Source organism: Myotis lucifugus, unplaced genomic scaffold (assembly GCF_000147115.1).
Source record: "Myotis lucifugus unplaced genomic scaffold, Myoluc2.0 scaffold_1, whole genome shotgun sequence".
Classification (NCBI taxonomy): Eukaryota; Metazoa; Chordata; class Mammalia; order Chiroptera; family Vespertilionidae; genus Myotis; species Myotis lucifugus.
The window spans coordinates 24,415,491-24,431,519 of record NW_005871049.1 but is presented as its reverse complement, the minus strand read 5'-3'; the positions used below and the strand labels follow the sequence as shown (position 1 = coordinate 24,431,519).

The 16,029-nt window shown below is 39.2% G+C and overlaps 1 protein-coding gene across 1 annotated transcript; it reads right to left on the bottom strand.

Moving 5' to 3' along the window:
- Positions 1-1,432: 1,432 nt before the first annotated feature.
- On the bottom strand, positions 1,433-9,594 carry NPY1R (neuropeptide Y receptor Y1). The gene is made up of 3 exons (XM_006081836.3): positions 9,543-9,594; positions 2,314-3,163; positions 1,433-2,199 (listed from the first exon to the last, which is right to left on the bottom strand). The coding sequence occupies exons 2-3, from the start codon at positions 3,010-3,012 to the stop codon at positions 1,741-1,743; spliced, it is 1,158 nt and encodes a 385-aa protein (XP_006081898.1). The 5' UTR covers positions 3,013-3,163; positions 9,543-9,594; the 3' UTR covers positions 1,433-1,740.
- Positions 9,595-16,029: the final 6,435 nt, after the last annotated feature.

The following is a 16,029-nucleotide window of genomic DNA, read 5'->3' as shown; positions in this document are numbered from 1 at the left end:
TCAGGTTACATTCAATATTAAAGGTTTGCTATTTGCTTGACTTACATGACAAATCATTCAAGTTTCTAAAATCTACACTGTTGTCCTTTTTGCTTAGTTTAGCGGGAAAATAACTAATAAAAGAGAAAACATCTCCTTGGTAAAGATGAACTTAGGAGGACGAGTCCAAGCAAATGTCAGGATATGAAGTCAATATGTTCATAAATGAGAAGGGAATTTGGTCATTACTTATTCATGTGTTAGTTTTAGAAATATATATTTAAAAACTTCTGAGTACCTGGCACTGTGCTAAATGCAGTGGGGACATAGACTCATGTAAAACTGTCCTGTCTTCAAGAAGCAAAGGAAGACTGGGCCATCAATGGTTATACCACAGTGTAGAAAATGTTTCATTCTCAAGCAGATATAGGATGCTATAGGAACACCATGGGAGGGAAGAAGAAAACCACAAAAAAACAAGAAGAAAATAAGCTGCAGAGAAACACAAAAGAGACTCAGAAAAAGCAAAAACAATTTTAATAAAGAAAATGTCTGCCCTTCTAGAATAAATACATTTAATACTTTGTGTGTATACTACATCAAAGATATGTCTTGTTCTTTAAAATATCTTTTCTCTAAATGATTCTGAGGCTCAATCATGATTACAGGATACATGAAATTAAGTGTATTAACATGACACAACTATTCAAGATTCTATATAGTGCATTATTTAAAAGACTCCACATAGTTTATACAGATCAACATGGGCTATATGAAGTGTTTTCAGCTTTCAGGTATTTATCCCTCCTAGCCAGGGTGAACATTCTTTTAACATTGTATCTTGGTGTCTTTTTTTGAAGATGGACGTTGAAAAGTAAAAATGAAATACTATATGGACACTGATATATGGTAAATACACTTAGTGTTTTTATACATTGTAAGCTGTAAATGCTTTTTGAATTGCAGGTATATTTATGCTAGAAAGCTTGACAATTTGCAAATACTGAACAGTTTGTGAAGAATGGAAAACCCTTTGACCATCAATTCAAATAGATATAATTCAAACTAATTACTTTGAAATCCTTTGATTGTTGGGTACCAAAACAGTTTTAAAGTTAGGGAACTGTTTTCCCACTTAACTCTTGTGGGTGGCCCAATCCCCCATTGTATTCACAGAGAAGTATACTTGTATAAGTGATAATTAGAAGCAAATTAAATCCTGCTTAAAATTAAAAAAAAATACAAATAACTCCTGAATGACTTTAGACTATAGGTATGCAAGACATAGACCCTCCTTTACCTCCACATCCTGGATGCTATTTGCATGCTGTCACCTCTGTAACAGACTGAAATGATGCCTATCATTACATTAGGGTCATCCAATCTAGTGACAATCTCATCAGGAAGGCTCAATGTAATGAGAATATCAGATGTAGTGCTTCTAAAGATGTTAATAGTAATACTTTAAAGAAAGTTCATTCCAACAAATACAATATAAAAAGTTTTTGTAGTATATGCATAAATTTACAAAAAGCATTTCAAGGATGTCTGGTCAAAACTTTTGTCAGAAGATTCCAAAGCCCATACGTCCCCCCCCCCCCCCAATGTAATTGTGACAACCACAAGAAAAGCAGTGAAAATCAAGTCAGGAAGATCTTCATCTTTCCTCAATGAGTTCAACCTCATTCCTTGGTTGAACAGGCAATAAAATATGTTGCCGGTTGTGCTTGTTTCGAAACAGATGTGAGCTGGGACCATAGGCTACAGCCGTTTCAGGTCATTATCATTGTTGTTGATTTTTTTAAATGCGACTGGGCTTGCTTGCTTCAAAGAAGTCTTGGAAACATCTGTGTGCATGGTAGACATGGCTATTGTCTCATAGTCATCATCCCGAGACCGGAAATCACAAAAGTTAAAAAAGAACTGCAAGTCCCTCTGAAAATTTTTGTTCAGGAATCCATAAAATATGGGGTTGACACAAGTGGATATCATTGCAGTGAGGTGGCAGAGCAGGAAGAAGAGATTATGGTTGCATACAGCAATAACCTGATGGTTCCAATCAAACACAATGTTAAAGATGGTAAGAGGCAGCCAGCAGACTGCAAATGCTACCACAATGGACAGCAGCATGATGTTGATTCTTTTGGTTTCACTGGACCTGCACTTGTTGTCTCTCATCTTGTCCATCATGTTGTTCCTCCTTTTTAAGCGTATATATATCTATAGAGGGAAGGGGAAAAAAAGTGAGTTCAAACAGAACCACTCATTTAATGAAGAATTCTTTTGAAAGAAGATAAAAAATGGAAATGGTGAGGGAGGGAGGAATTTTCTTACCTTGAAGTAGCAAATAAATATAAAACAGAGTGGGCCAAAATACTGCAGCACCAAGAGGAGAGTGGTATAAGACAACCTATGAAATTCCGATGGGAATTTATCATAGCATACGTATTTGTCCTTGTAGCCATCAAGTGTAAAATTCTTGAGTGGTTCATCTGTCATGACTTGATAGATCAGGAAGGGTAAAGAAGAAGCCACAGCAAGAAGCCAAATGACGGCAATAGCTACATAAGCGTGTCTATTATTTGGTCTCCACCCTCGTGGGTTGATTATCAGCTGATGTCGTTCCACAGCAATGAGAACCAGAGAGAAAATGGACACAGTGATTGAAACACATTGCACAAAGGGATTCAACTTGCACATCGCCTGACCAAAAACCCAATGGTCCATTATTGTGTAGACAAATGTGAAGGGGAGACACATGATGGCAACAAGCAAGTCTGAGAAGGAAAGGTTCACAATCAGGATGTTGGTAACATTTCTCATCTCTTTTTGTCTCAAGATGATTACAATCAAGGCCAAGTTTCCAGTGACCCCAAGAATAATCACAGCTCCATAAGCTAGAGCTAATGTAAATATCATGGCCAAAGGCAAATGACAATCATCAATTTCAAAAGCCAAAAACTGGGAAATATTCTTTGAAAAATTATAGTTGATTGAATGATTTTCAACCTGGAAAACTATTGTTGAATTCATTTTGATTGGTTTGGTTATTATCAACCACTTTAGACAAATGGACAGTATGTTTCTTCAAAGTAGATCAAATGTTCAGCTTATTCTTATTCCCCATATTGGCATCCACTTATCAAAATTATTCTGAATTCTTCATCCCCTTGAACTGAACAATCTGTAAAGAGAAAATGACCAACTGCATTACTAATTTTATTGAGGGCAGGCAAAATGAATTCTAACTTATAGCACTGTTTAAAGTGAAGACACTGAAATAAATAAACAAAATGAAATTTGTATAAATATCTTTTAAAAATAGTAGTCACAGTGAAGTATCTTAAAAACATAAAAAAATAAAAATAGTAGCCACAGTGCAAACATTTTGAAAAAAAAACTCAAAATTTTTCATTAGATGTGCTTACACATTGAGTTGCAGCAAAACATAGTGAGTGGTCTGTATATTAGTAAGGTGTATGTAAATCTCATGTTCAAAATCTTAACATAAACAGTACTATCAGCACATTCCTAAACACTAAGAATATGAATATATAACAACAAACTTAATGCACAGCTTAAGACATAAGAAAAATACATGAAATAAGCGAAGAAAAAAAAACCAACAAAAACAAAACTACCTAATCCTTTCCCTTACAATAGAAATGAAAGAATTCTTGTGGAGATCAAGTTGTAATAATAGCTCTACCATACACTGAACTTCTCTTTAAGGCAGACATTACTTAACACAAATATATTAAAAAAGAAATGATTAATACAGTGAAACATCAAGAAACCTTGTCATATGAAGGGCTGTTGAAGGAACAGAAGATGTGTAATCCAGAAAAAACTTAACAGGAATGGTATAGATGTCTTCCCATATTTGAGTGAGTAGCATCTGGCATAAGACACTGAGCTTCGAAAATTATATCTAAATGTACAAATTAGAAGTAGAACCAAAGGAAGTATATTATATTAAAAGAAAAAAAATTTCACATCATTATGAGGAACAAATGTTTAATCAAATGGAATGAACTGCCTGCAAATGTAGCAAGTGTCTATACACTCAAGTTTACAGTATAACTACTACCTGTAAGACTTTCTGGTTCTTGCATTTGTGTAGGATAGCTCTGACGTTCTTTCTAACTGTAAGATTGTATGAGTTTATTAATATGTCAGAAGCTTTCAAAGGATGTCTAAGGTTCTATTTTTATAAATATCCTCCCTTCCCTCTAGATTGTATACAGATACAATGCAGGATCTAATTTCGGTTATAATTTTGATCCTTCACTGCATTTTTACCAACAAAACAAATGACAGACCATAGTTTTGTAAAGACTAAAAACTCCTTTTGAAAAAAAATCTGATTTATCCTAGATTGTTAAGTAAATTTATGACATGAGATTTCTCATGTTAACTAACAGGCCATTGTGCCTATGTTAAGAAAGGAAATTTCTCGCTTATGTGCAGACAATAAAGGAAATCAGGCAGATTTACTTCCATTAAAAAGAAGATAAAACATCTAATGAACCAACAATATGTTTGCCTTTTAAGTGGTGTCTCCAATGAACTTTTACTTGAAGTGTTTTGCTTTCTAGGATGTGGAGTGTTTTTTATTTTACAACCACAACTTGAATTTATAAGACAAAAGTAATAAAAATAACGGTTGCTAACATTATGTGAGAAAGTATTAAGACTAGGAATAGTAGTGGAATGATTTCAACTGTGAATGTTATTAGAAATATAGTTCTTCTCTCCTCTATGCAACAACCTGTAATGACTCCTAAACTTAGGTGGTAATCACAATTTTGCTCTCAAGAATACCAAAGGCAAGAGAGAATGACCCGTCTCCAGGTTTCTGAAAACAAACTTTGAAAAAACAAGTAATAATTTAAAAATTCTTTGGAAATGTCTTACTTAAGAATTCAAGAAGCCCGGCTGGTGTGGCTCAGTGGTTGAGCATCAACCCATGAACGAGGAGGTCAGAATTTGATTTCTGGTCAGGGCACATGCCCAGGTTTTGGGCTCGATCCCCAGTTAGGGGGTATGCAGGAGGTAGCCGATCAATGATTCTCTCTCATCATTAACGTTTAATCTCTCTCTGTTTCCCTTGCTCTCTCTGAAATAAGTAAAAACATATCAACAATTTTAAACAATAATTTAAAAAAAGAACTCAAGAAAATTTTGCATCATGCTTCATGTTACCAAGATATTTAACATTAGTTTTTCTAATGTTAAATATATTGAGTTTTTCTCATTATTAAAAGTAAAAATAGCTGAATAGGAAAGTATGTCCTCTTTTTTCTCTGACTTCTCATGGCTCCCTCTCACTGAGTATCACCAGGTGAATAAGTACCCAGGTATGAGATTTGAACTATTGAGTACATGCCTCAGCCTGAAGACCTCTACATTCTCCCCTCTTCTGCTTTGCACTCCTAGCTCTAATAACCCCATTATGAGCGCTCTGTTCCAGGTAGGCCAGTCTCTTCACAGTCCACTAGTGCTCTTTGCTTGTTTTAACATCTACAACCTTTGCCTCTGCCATTCCTCTTGCTGGTTATTCTGTCTCATTACCAATCCAAGTCTGCCCATCTTTCAAAGTGTCATTTAGTCCCTCAAATCCTTAATTGGCTCCTCTCAATTATAATATAAACTTTTTTGGGGAGGTACTTTCATACCTCATAGTGCCTTGCAAATATTAGATTAAGGATAATTAGATAAGGATAATTATGACTGACAGCAGATGCATGATTGGAGCAGGTTCTTCTCTGAATTAGTCTTAACACCAGTAGCTGAATTCTACCCATCTTTTTACAAGCAGAATGGATGCCAATTCAATAGACTATAAATTTTTTTCTCTTTATTGATTTTTATTTATCCATTTTATTTTACGTTTTTTACTCCTCACCTGAGGATATTTTTTTCTATTGATTTCTAGAGAGCATGGAAGGGAGGGAGGAAGGGGGATGTGTGTGTGTGTGTGTGTGTGAGAGAGAAAGAGAGAGAGAGAGAGAGAGAGAGAGAGAGAGAGAGAGAGAGAGAGAGAAATCAATGTAAGAGAGTCACATCAATTGGTTGCCTCCCCCACATGTCCCTCCCACATGTCCCTCCCACATGTCCCTACTGGGGTTGGGGCACCTGCATGTGAAGTAAATGCCCTTGACAGGGAATCGAACCTGGGACCCTTCCATGCACAGGCCGATATTCTAACCACTGAGCTAAACCAGCCAGGGCTCTGATTGATTTTTTGAGAGAGTGGAAGGGAGAGGGAGAGAGAGAGAGAGAAATATTAATGTGATAGTGGAACATGGATCAGCTGCCTCCTACACAACCTGGCCACAAGCCTTGACCAAGAATCAAACTGGCAACCTTTTGGTGAATGGGACAATGCCCAACTAACTGAGCCACACCAGCCAAGGCCAATAGATTTTTTTTTTTAGTTAGGTCAGGTATGTAGGAAGAAATGTTCCACTTTGTGTTAAAAAGGAAACTTTCTAAAAGAAAATTCATTCATCCAATAAATACTTATTGAACACTTATGTTGTGTCAGACATGGTTTTAGTGGAAACAGTTGTGACATTCTCATTGAGTTTCTAGTCTTGTGGGCAGAGAAAGACAAAAATAAACAAACGAACAAACAAACAAACAAACTATGCCAGATGATAATAAGTGCTATGGAGAAAACTAAAGCAAGGAAGAGAAACTAGAATTGTTGGGAATTGCAATTATTCCTGGGTGGTAGGAAAGGCCTCCACTTGCCTGAGAAGATGGGAGGAGGCCATACAGAGATCTCACGGATTGCATCCCATATGGATAGAATATAAAATCCTTAAGGCTGTATACCTGGTGTGCTAAACAGCACTGGGAAAGGTAAACAGAGGAGGAACAGATGGTGTAGGGACCTATTCCATGGGACAGCCTTTGACTTTTTCTCTGAGAAAGATGAGGAGTCACTGGAGAGTCTTCAATAACGGCATGAAGTTACATAACTTGTTTTACAATTGTTACTCTAGCTGCTGTTTTCAACAGACTTAAGAACAGGGAAGAGAAGTAGGGAGATTCATTAAGAAGTTAGTGCATTAATCCAGGTGAGAGATAATGAAGGTGCAGACCAAGGTGTTGGCAGAGGAAAGGAAGGAAAATGGACATTTTACATCCACTGACTTTGACAAAATTCAATACGTATGGGAATGAATGCAAACATTTATTAAACTATCACAATGTGTGGGCTACAAAGATAGCCTTCTTACAAGTGATTTTATTTTATTTTTTAAAATATATATTTTATTGATTTTTTACAGAGAGGAAGGGAGAGGGATAAAGAGTTAGAACATCCATGAGAGAGAAGCATCGACCAGCTGCCTCCTGCACACCCGCTACTAGGGATGTGCCTGCAACCAAGGTACATGCCCTTGATCGGAATCGAACCTGGGACCCTTCAGTCCCCAGGCTGACGCTCTATCCAGTGAGCAAACCGGCTAGGGCACAAGTGATTTTAGGTAAATATACTGAAACTCTTTAATATCTTTAAATTTATATTTGATGGACATTTCCTGTGGGGAATAGCATTGTTCCTAACTAAGAAGTTAACTTAGCTATAAAGAGAATGAAAACTATTTTTTAAGTATTTGCAAGCCTCCTTTGCTAAGTGAATTGTTGGGTAGTCATTCCAGTTGGATAAAACAGTTCCCCATTGAGTAAAATGTATATTTTCAGCCTACCTTAGTATAATTTCAAGAAAAAGTAATCGTCAGAAAACAATACTAGGAGAGAAAGGATTTACATACATTATCTTTGCAAAAAATACTTTAATATTTATTATTCCAACATATATTTCTAAAATAAGGTATGCAACTACAGACACTGCAAAAATTCAAGATTGTTAAATCTCATAGCTGCCATGTGCATTTACAGACAAAATAGAGACACCACATACTTCACCAGTTGGCAAATTAGCCCCTTTCCAAACAGACATTTCTTTCTCCCTCCCGATTAGAACACTGGCCTTTCACCCCTTCCTTGCTGTTCTTAGTGCTGCTACTACCTGAAAGCACAGCTTTCTGCATTTCATAGCCTGCGGCAGATAAATGTAGTTCATGGTCTCAGAACTGGCTGTTCACCTCATCTGTTTTGGAAAAGAAATATCAGTCTGGCACACGCAGCCTCCCAAAGTTACTGCAAGTTTAACTCCATAAGTTACATAACTCTCTGTTCCTTCCTTTCCAAGGAGGGCTTGTTCAACAGACAGCTGCCTTAAAACAATAAGGAAGACTGATACACCACAGTCACCCACCAAAAGGCTCTGATCGATAGTCATGGGTGGGGAACTGAGCTGGATAGCTTTCTGTTCTCTCTTGCTTCATCAGGAGACAGCCTGGAATCTTGGGACTGACAGCTACGGTTTCTATCCAAGCAGAGAGACAGACAGACAGACAAGCTCCGCACTTCCCCAGGCCTGTATGCCATCTAGCCAGTTACCCTTTCCCCTAGGGTGCAGGTGGGCATGGCAAATCTGAGAGCTCTTAAAAAAAGGGGGGTGGGGGGATGTCCAAGAACACTCCCTGCTCTTAGGCGCCCACCGTTTTTATATTGTGTAACTAGGTTAATTGCCCCCAGTTTTCCTCATTTCTGACTCCCACCCCACCCCCCAATACACACATTTGCCATACATCTATTAGGGAAGAACTCTGCCTATGATGATGAGAGGCTGGCAAAACAGAAAACATCCAATCTAACTAAAAACAAACGAGCAGAGTCCACACTGGGTCAGTTCTCTTCGGCTCAACATCAGCCCTTAAAACCATAGCCTCTCTCCAGTCTACCTGGGGACCACAGGGACATTCATTCCTAAGCCACCTCCACCTTCATTCAGCTCAATCTTCCAACCCAGCCAGGCTCCCACCATCACTGTTCTCAATGCAGCTGAAGAGTTAGACGATGAGAGCTGGGAAATGGGGGGAGAGGGCTGGAGCGCAGGGTCAGCTTGGGAGGGCCCAACGCAGGGGGATGGGCTCCATCCCAGCCCAGTCGCAGGGACCCCCAACTGTCCCAGGGAGTAGCTGGAGCCCCCCTCCCCTGCCACCCGTGCCGAGGGAGGGGGTCTAAGCAGGATGGCCCGCTAAGCCCACCCTCCCCAGAGCATCCAAGTGCTGGCTCCTCCGCGAAAACTCCAGTGCAGCCACCCGCAGAGGCTCCAGAAAAATGCGGCCGAGGAGCAAGGTGCGGGGAAGACCACTAGGGCACCTGCCCACCCCCTCGGAGAACCCGAGGAGAGGGGAACTCCGATCCCGTCCAGAAATCCTCAGGAGCCCGGCTTGCGGATGCGCCAAGTCCCGGGTACCCACGTCCCTAACCGCGGCCGGAGTCCTGGAATTGCCCGGTCTCTCGAAGCACCTTGCACCTGCCCACACCGGGACCTGAACAAAAAGGCAGACTCCTGGCCCCACCTCGGACCCCAGAGCCCATTTCGGGCTCCCGCGTGCTTTTTCCTCCTCTCCCATTCTTCACTCCATCAATGAGCGATTTCTCTCAAGTCCCTGAAAAGGTGTAAACTTGAAACTTACCCTCTGTCGGATTAGTCTTTTTCCCGGTTTATCGAAGCGGGAAGGATAGCTATGCAAGGGAGCAAGCAGGGAGGGGAGAAAAGAACGCTGGTATTTCTCTCGCTCAAATCCTAAAGATTGATGGAGATCAGCAGAGACGCCCCCTTAAAGCCGAACTCCACCTCATCCCGGGGTCACGTGACTCGCCCCCGGAGTGCGCCGGGAGCTCCCCCCACCGCAAACACCTAACCTTGGGTGTGCACCTCGGGGGTGCGTTTCCTAGGCATTCCGGAAAGAAATGCAATTGGATCCTCACGTTGTTCGGCAGAGGCGCACATTGTTAGACACAGACTCGGGATGTGGAGGAAGTCAGCGCTCATCCCCGCAGGGTCCTGGCCGCCGCGAAGGCCAGGCAATTTGCAGGGCATTTAACAAGTCGGTGCCACTGCGCTCCTTTGTTTGCAGGTCGGTGCCATCTTGTGGCCGAAGTTATACGACTCGGAAAGCCCGGCGCCCAAGCCCCGCTCAAGAATGAAAGGGGTTGTTATTGACGGGAAGAGGAAGCATGAAGTTCACAGCCACCACATGCCACTATATGTTTCTTGCTTTCTCTTGTGACGTTCAAATGTTTCTTATGCCAGTGCCGAGGTTTCCCCCCCACCCCCCTCATTTTAAAAGTGAAGAGAAGACTTTTAAAAAGCACAAGAAGCGAATCGGATGGAGAATCTGGTCTTTGACTCCACCCTTCTTTCCACTGAGAAAATGCATCGAGTCCGATTTGTTCCCACAGTCTGGCTGCCTTTTATTTATTTTTTATTTTTTAATTTTTTTTTTAGGGGAGCAGGATGAACGGAACATTTCCAGGGTGGTCAAAGAGTTAATGCCATTTCCTCGGTGCTTACTCTACAACTGCACTGAACATTAGGAAGAAAAGAATTGAATGTGCACAGAGTATCGACGGTGCAGAACCATCATGGTGCCCAATGATTCAGGCTAATTAATGGTCTGCTGATCTCAGATGTTTCACACAGTTCCGTTCTAGTTTGAAAAGTCAAAGCTGTGTCATTCACACACCCCAATTATTTACTGATGTAGATGAATAAAACTTTTTCCAAATAAAACTGTCAAAAACTAAAGTCTTCTGAATAAAGATATAGGACACTGCCTAGGGGTTTATATAAAGGTTTTATTGCATAACTACTATGATTGCATTCTGTCTTCAAAACTAAAAACTAAACAAAATTCCAAGACACTGTTAAGAAATGTTTTCTTTTCCTGGTTGTTAGGCTGAATAAACACTATTTACAACTCAAGATAGGACATAACTCATTTATTTATACAGAATAATGTACACAATCTCTCCTTTTTGTTGCAGGAAAGCTTTTTCATTGGAAGTTGTCATTAGGCATTTTTATATAGTTGGGAAGAGACATGATCAAGAATTAAAATATCGTAATTATGTAATAAATGTACTATAATAGATATGAGAATACATTTAGAAATGTCCCATTAATGGTTAAACAGAATAATATGGTATAATATATATTTTCCTTTTTCTTCTTTTTATCAAGGATGAAAATTAAGGCATAATTTAGGAATTTCAATTCTTTTAAAGAGCAATAACTCATTTATGTTTCCACTCACCTCTGTTCACTCCATTTAAGTCACATTCTGTTCTTAGAAGCAAGTTTATCCCAAGGTGTTGATCATTAAATTGGCTATTTTTAGCCTATTGCAAGAATTACAAATGAAATAATTTAATTCTCTATGAAGAACACGTTTTATTAAACATTTTTGCTTTATCAGCAAGTATTTTGGATTTGAGACCTTAATTTGGACACATTACTTTCCTTTCTGTATTTTCCCAGAATACTAATAAAAGAAAGTCTGTACGAATGTATTTTGTCACCTTATAAACTTAATTTTTATAAAGTGTCCCCCAAAGGCAAATTTATAAAGCTGCATTCTTGAGATAGTCATATCAAATACCCATCTTTGAAAGATTATTGGTCTCAAGGACTCTATGTCAAATTTAATGGTACAAACAGAAGTTTTGAAATGCTCCTCAGCAACAGCAAAATCATTTAATTCTCTAGGAATATATCATTTAGTAAGTACTCTTTCCAAAGTGTAAAATAGTAAAATAAAGCATAGTAAAATCATCAAATATAATGTAAGATATTCTTATAATATAATCTTGGAAAGTTTGAAATAAAATAGTCTGAGTTCCTCAGAAGATACATGTCAACAGATTTGCTGAAGAGAAGATATGTATTAAATAAAGATAATTTCTTTTTCTCCTCTTAAGTGGTCAGTCATATAACTTTCTATTTAGTATTTAAACCAAATAAAAACCTTTGCTACGGAGAGAGAATTGTTTGCCTTTTGTGTGTGTGTTTCCTTCTGAAATTTCATGACAGCCTGACCTTATTAACCATGACTAGGATAATTAATGACCTATTCTCATGTCCTCTTGGGCAATCATCCTGTTCTGTCATTTAAACAGAGGGATAGAATCTACTCATTGAATCTGTGTAGATCTTAGTTTTATCTTTTACAAATAGGCTTAACTTTTAAATTCCATGACTCAATAATTGTCTAGATAAAGGTGTGTCACTATAAACTTGGTATAATAATTTATTCACTGCAATTGCTCTTTTGATCACCTGGTAAGTTCTGCTGGGAGGGTTAAGGTTCCTGAAATGCTATTAGGGCTTGGAATGGGAAAATCATAATAAATTATCATTCAGAAAAATCTCAATAGGCATGTAACTGAAAATGTAACTGGGAAACTAGAATATAGATGATATTGATAAGGGAGAAATTCCACTGGGGTAGAACTTACTATGCAACATATTGGTGAGTCAGTTCACATTCTATAAATTAATTATGTGCCAGTTTTCCCTTCTTTCTGTGACTTCCCTACTGGATTTCTTTGAAAGTTTAATCCTATGAAATATAAGTTGCAATGTTATTTTATGGACCACTAAAAAAGAAAAAGAATGCTTCCAGTACAGCAATAACATACATTTAATTGTAAATTGATCTCAAAGGTAGAGTATTAAAATGTTAAATAAATAATCCTCATCTTAGAATGTTTGAAATGTAGTCAGTAAAGAGTTTAACCAAATTGCTTCGTACAAATAGTGTATACAATCACTTTACTCAATTGTCTTTTTGAGAGAATTAACTAGCAGAAAGAAATAACAAAGTAGTTAAAATGGTAGTATACAAGTACATAGACAAACAATTCAATTAACTTACTAGTGTAGAAGACACCAGGTGCTATTTATGGATTTGTTCTTGATTGTAAATAGGAATGCACTTCAACAAAAGTTTTCATTTGGTTACATAGGCTACAAATTTAGAGCATTTGTTTTAAAACTGTCAGAAAAAGATTCTAGAGGACTGGGATCTTAAAAATTATTTAGTGAGCATCCAAACATTTCCCTGCAGATCTCATCTTGTCAGACACCCTTTGGACATTCAACAAAAGTATAATGCTATTTTACAAAAGTGTAGCATTTTGTATTTGTTGCATGCCTAATGAAAAGACGTTTGGCATTTTCACTATTATTGTTATTTTTAAGTTATAATTATTACTATTTCCTTCATATCTCTTTCCAAAGAGATGTGCAGTAGGATTGGCTGCTAAAAGGGGAAAGTATGAATGCTACCACTGAACCTTCCATCATCTGTGCCAAGCATCTCTCACTGTTCATCTTGCCTCACTCCCACTCCCCAACCCACTCCCACCTCTGAAATCTCAGGCTTGAGATTGGTACCAGACCCCTTCACAACGCAGCACTTCCTGAGATAGGGAAATTTCTCCCAAAGATAGCAAAAATGTTCCTTATGTGCACCTAAGTAAGATCACTAATAGGCACAGAGGTGATATGAAGTGTTCCCAGGTATCACTTTGCTTAGGTAAGTTATCCTCTCTTCATTCCTTTGTTTAAGGTCTAGCTGTTGCTTTTCTTTCCCGAGATACATATAAATCTAGGAAGAGGATAAATATCCAAGAATGGGCTCTGGCTTAATCTGACTCTTCTCAACCCAGGAGACTACTTAGCTACCACTTGCTGCTAGCATAGCATGTAGGTGAAGTTGCACAGATTATTACAACTATAATTTCAAACCCTGACTTGAGCCTCAAATATTTCCTTGAAATTCTTGGGCTTGGATGAGTCCCAATTTCTCCCTTACAAGATATTCCAAATTGTCACCACTCTCTTCCAGCCTCCTACCCCATACCTTCAGTCTCAATGGACTCCTCCCTTCCTTCCAAAGTGAGTATACTAGTAAGACATAGGGTATTTACTCCCTAACTTTTACATCCCTCAATTGGGCAGCAGATCTTCCAGCACAGCTGTTTCAGGCCCCAGACTTTGAGTCACTTTAACCCACAGAGTTTTCCCAGCTGGCACTCCAAACATCATAGGACAGAGACAAGCCATCATCATTGGGCTCTCCCTCTCAGTCCATGAGCATAAAATCCATGTTGTTTTAATTCTACTAGATTTTTGGGATTTTGGGAGGCTTGTTAAACAACAGTAACATAACTATACCACCTGTTTATTCAATAACTACAGGCCTGGTGCACGAATTCATGCATGGGTGGGATCCGGCTGGCCAGCCCTGATGGGGCCAATCAGGCTGGTCCAGCCGGGGGGGGGGGGGGGGGGGGGGCGGGGCTGCAGGTGGTTGACAGCCCCTCCCTCTTGGTTGAGCTCCTGGTTGAGGGGACAATTGCATATTAGCCTTTTATTATATAGGATTCCATTTTCTTGGCTTAACACTAAAATAAAAAGAAAACCAAAATTGCTCACTTTTTTTCCATTGTAATTCCCTCACTCATGTCATAGCTTCTCTGGCTGCCTTCTCTTGCCTGGTAGCTTCTCCAAGAATAGGGTATGTTTATTGTCCTCTCATTGGCCCCTCAAATGTGGCCCACCTGAAACTGTGTCTGCCTCAGACATCAATGGCTGAAGCCAATTGACACAACTGAGACTTATTCCACTTGTTCTTTATGTTGCATTTCACTCTCTTGACCATCCTATCCTCCTGGAATCTTCTTTTCCTTTGACATCACTAACTCTACACTATAGGCTTTTCTCTTTCCTTACTGGCTGTTCCTCAATTTTCTCCCCCAGGATCAGATATCTCCATCAACCTCTTAGGTGTTTTTCTCCCTATGATCCTGTTATATAATTGGGTCAGAGATGGCACCTGTGTAGTAGCCTAAAATGGTCCCCATATTCTTTACTTCTTCACAGCAGGCTAGGATTATTAGCCCAAAGCCAGACAGCACCAAACTCAAATTCTCACACATCTAATTGCTTTAAATGTAGTCCAAACAAAAATATGTTTAGCCTGCCTACTTCCATACCCAGAAATAAGACAAACCCTGTAGCCATAAAGACTCCAATCTACTGCTGCCCTTTGAGCTCTCTGAGCCAAATCGACCCACCTTGCTGACCTAGACTCCTAAGCCTCCTCTCTATTTTCCCCTTCTCCTCCATGAGTTCCCTTGTCCTATCCGCCTTCTGGGTGGTAGCCCCACACTGTAGTCTCTGGAAGGTCTTTTGCCGGGAGAGACTTTCCCTGTCATGCAACCCCATCCAAGACGACCTAAATAAAGCTGTGTGTTATTGCCTTTTGTGATCTTGTCCCTTCTTTGATTGACCTGAATTGCCCAAATTTACTGGAGATTTCATTCTTAATCTTCTCCTTTTTTCCCCCATTCTTAATTTATAATCAGACCCTCTGCCATCAATTACACGCTGGTATGCTCCTAACCCTAAATCTCAATCTAAAGTACAGATCTCCTCCCGTTTCCTTGGAAATGTGTTTCTCAGCTAGTGGACTGGATCGTAGTCACTGCATTGGTCTGTATCCCACAAGCCCCAATCTTAGAATTGTCCCCAGCATTTCCCTCTCTCACTCTCAGATTCAATTGGGTACAGCTTCCCATTCATTTCACTCCTTAAATACCTCTCAATTGTGTTCTTTCACACCCATCAAGCTCTACTTATTTCTCTACTAAATGACCTATCACTAGCTACTTTCACAGCAATCCAGTCATATCCTTCCCCAGCTTATATCATCTAGTTGCTCTCCAGATCCTTCAAGTGCAATTCAATGTCCCTTTTCACCAATATTTTCAGTATCATCCTCTGCCACTTCCCACACATTTCAGTCACACTGAACTATGTGCACTTCTCTGGATGTTACACTCTCTCTCATGTGCAAGCCGTTTTCTCACTTCTTACTTGCCCACCCCCTCCATCTGCTGGTTTAACTCTCACCAATTCCTCAAAATTTAGCTCAAGTATCTTCTTAACTATGAAACCCTCTTTTATATCTTGCCATCTCCTCAAAACCCCCATAAGCTAAGTTTGTCTTATTTTTATTCCTACAGCACTCTAAAAATATTTCTAACACATCATCTATCACACTATATTGCAATTTATTATTTATTTACAGGGTCCTACAACTACACTGTGGT

Bases quoted from the DNA above. Each gene is read 5' to 3' on its own strand.
- NPY1R (XM_006081836.3), bottom strand. From the start codon at position 3,012: ATGAATTCAACAATAGTTTTCCAGGTTGAAAATCATTCAATCAACTAT. The intron at 2,200-2,313 runs GTAAGAAAATTC...TTCCCTCTATAG, and splicing joins TATTTATTTGCTACTTCAAG to ATATATATACGCTTAAAAAG.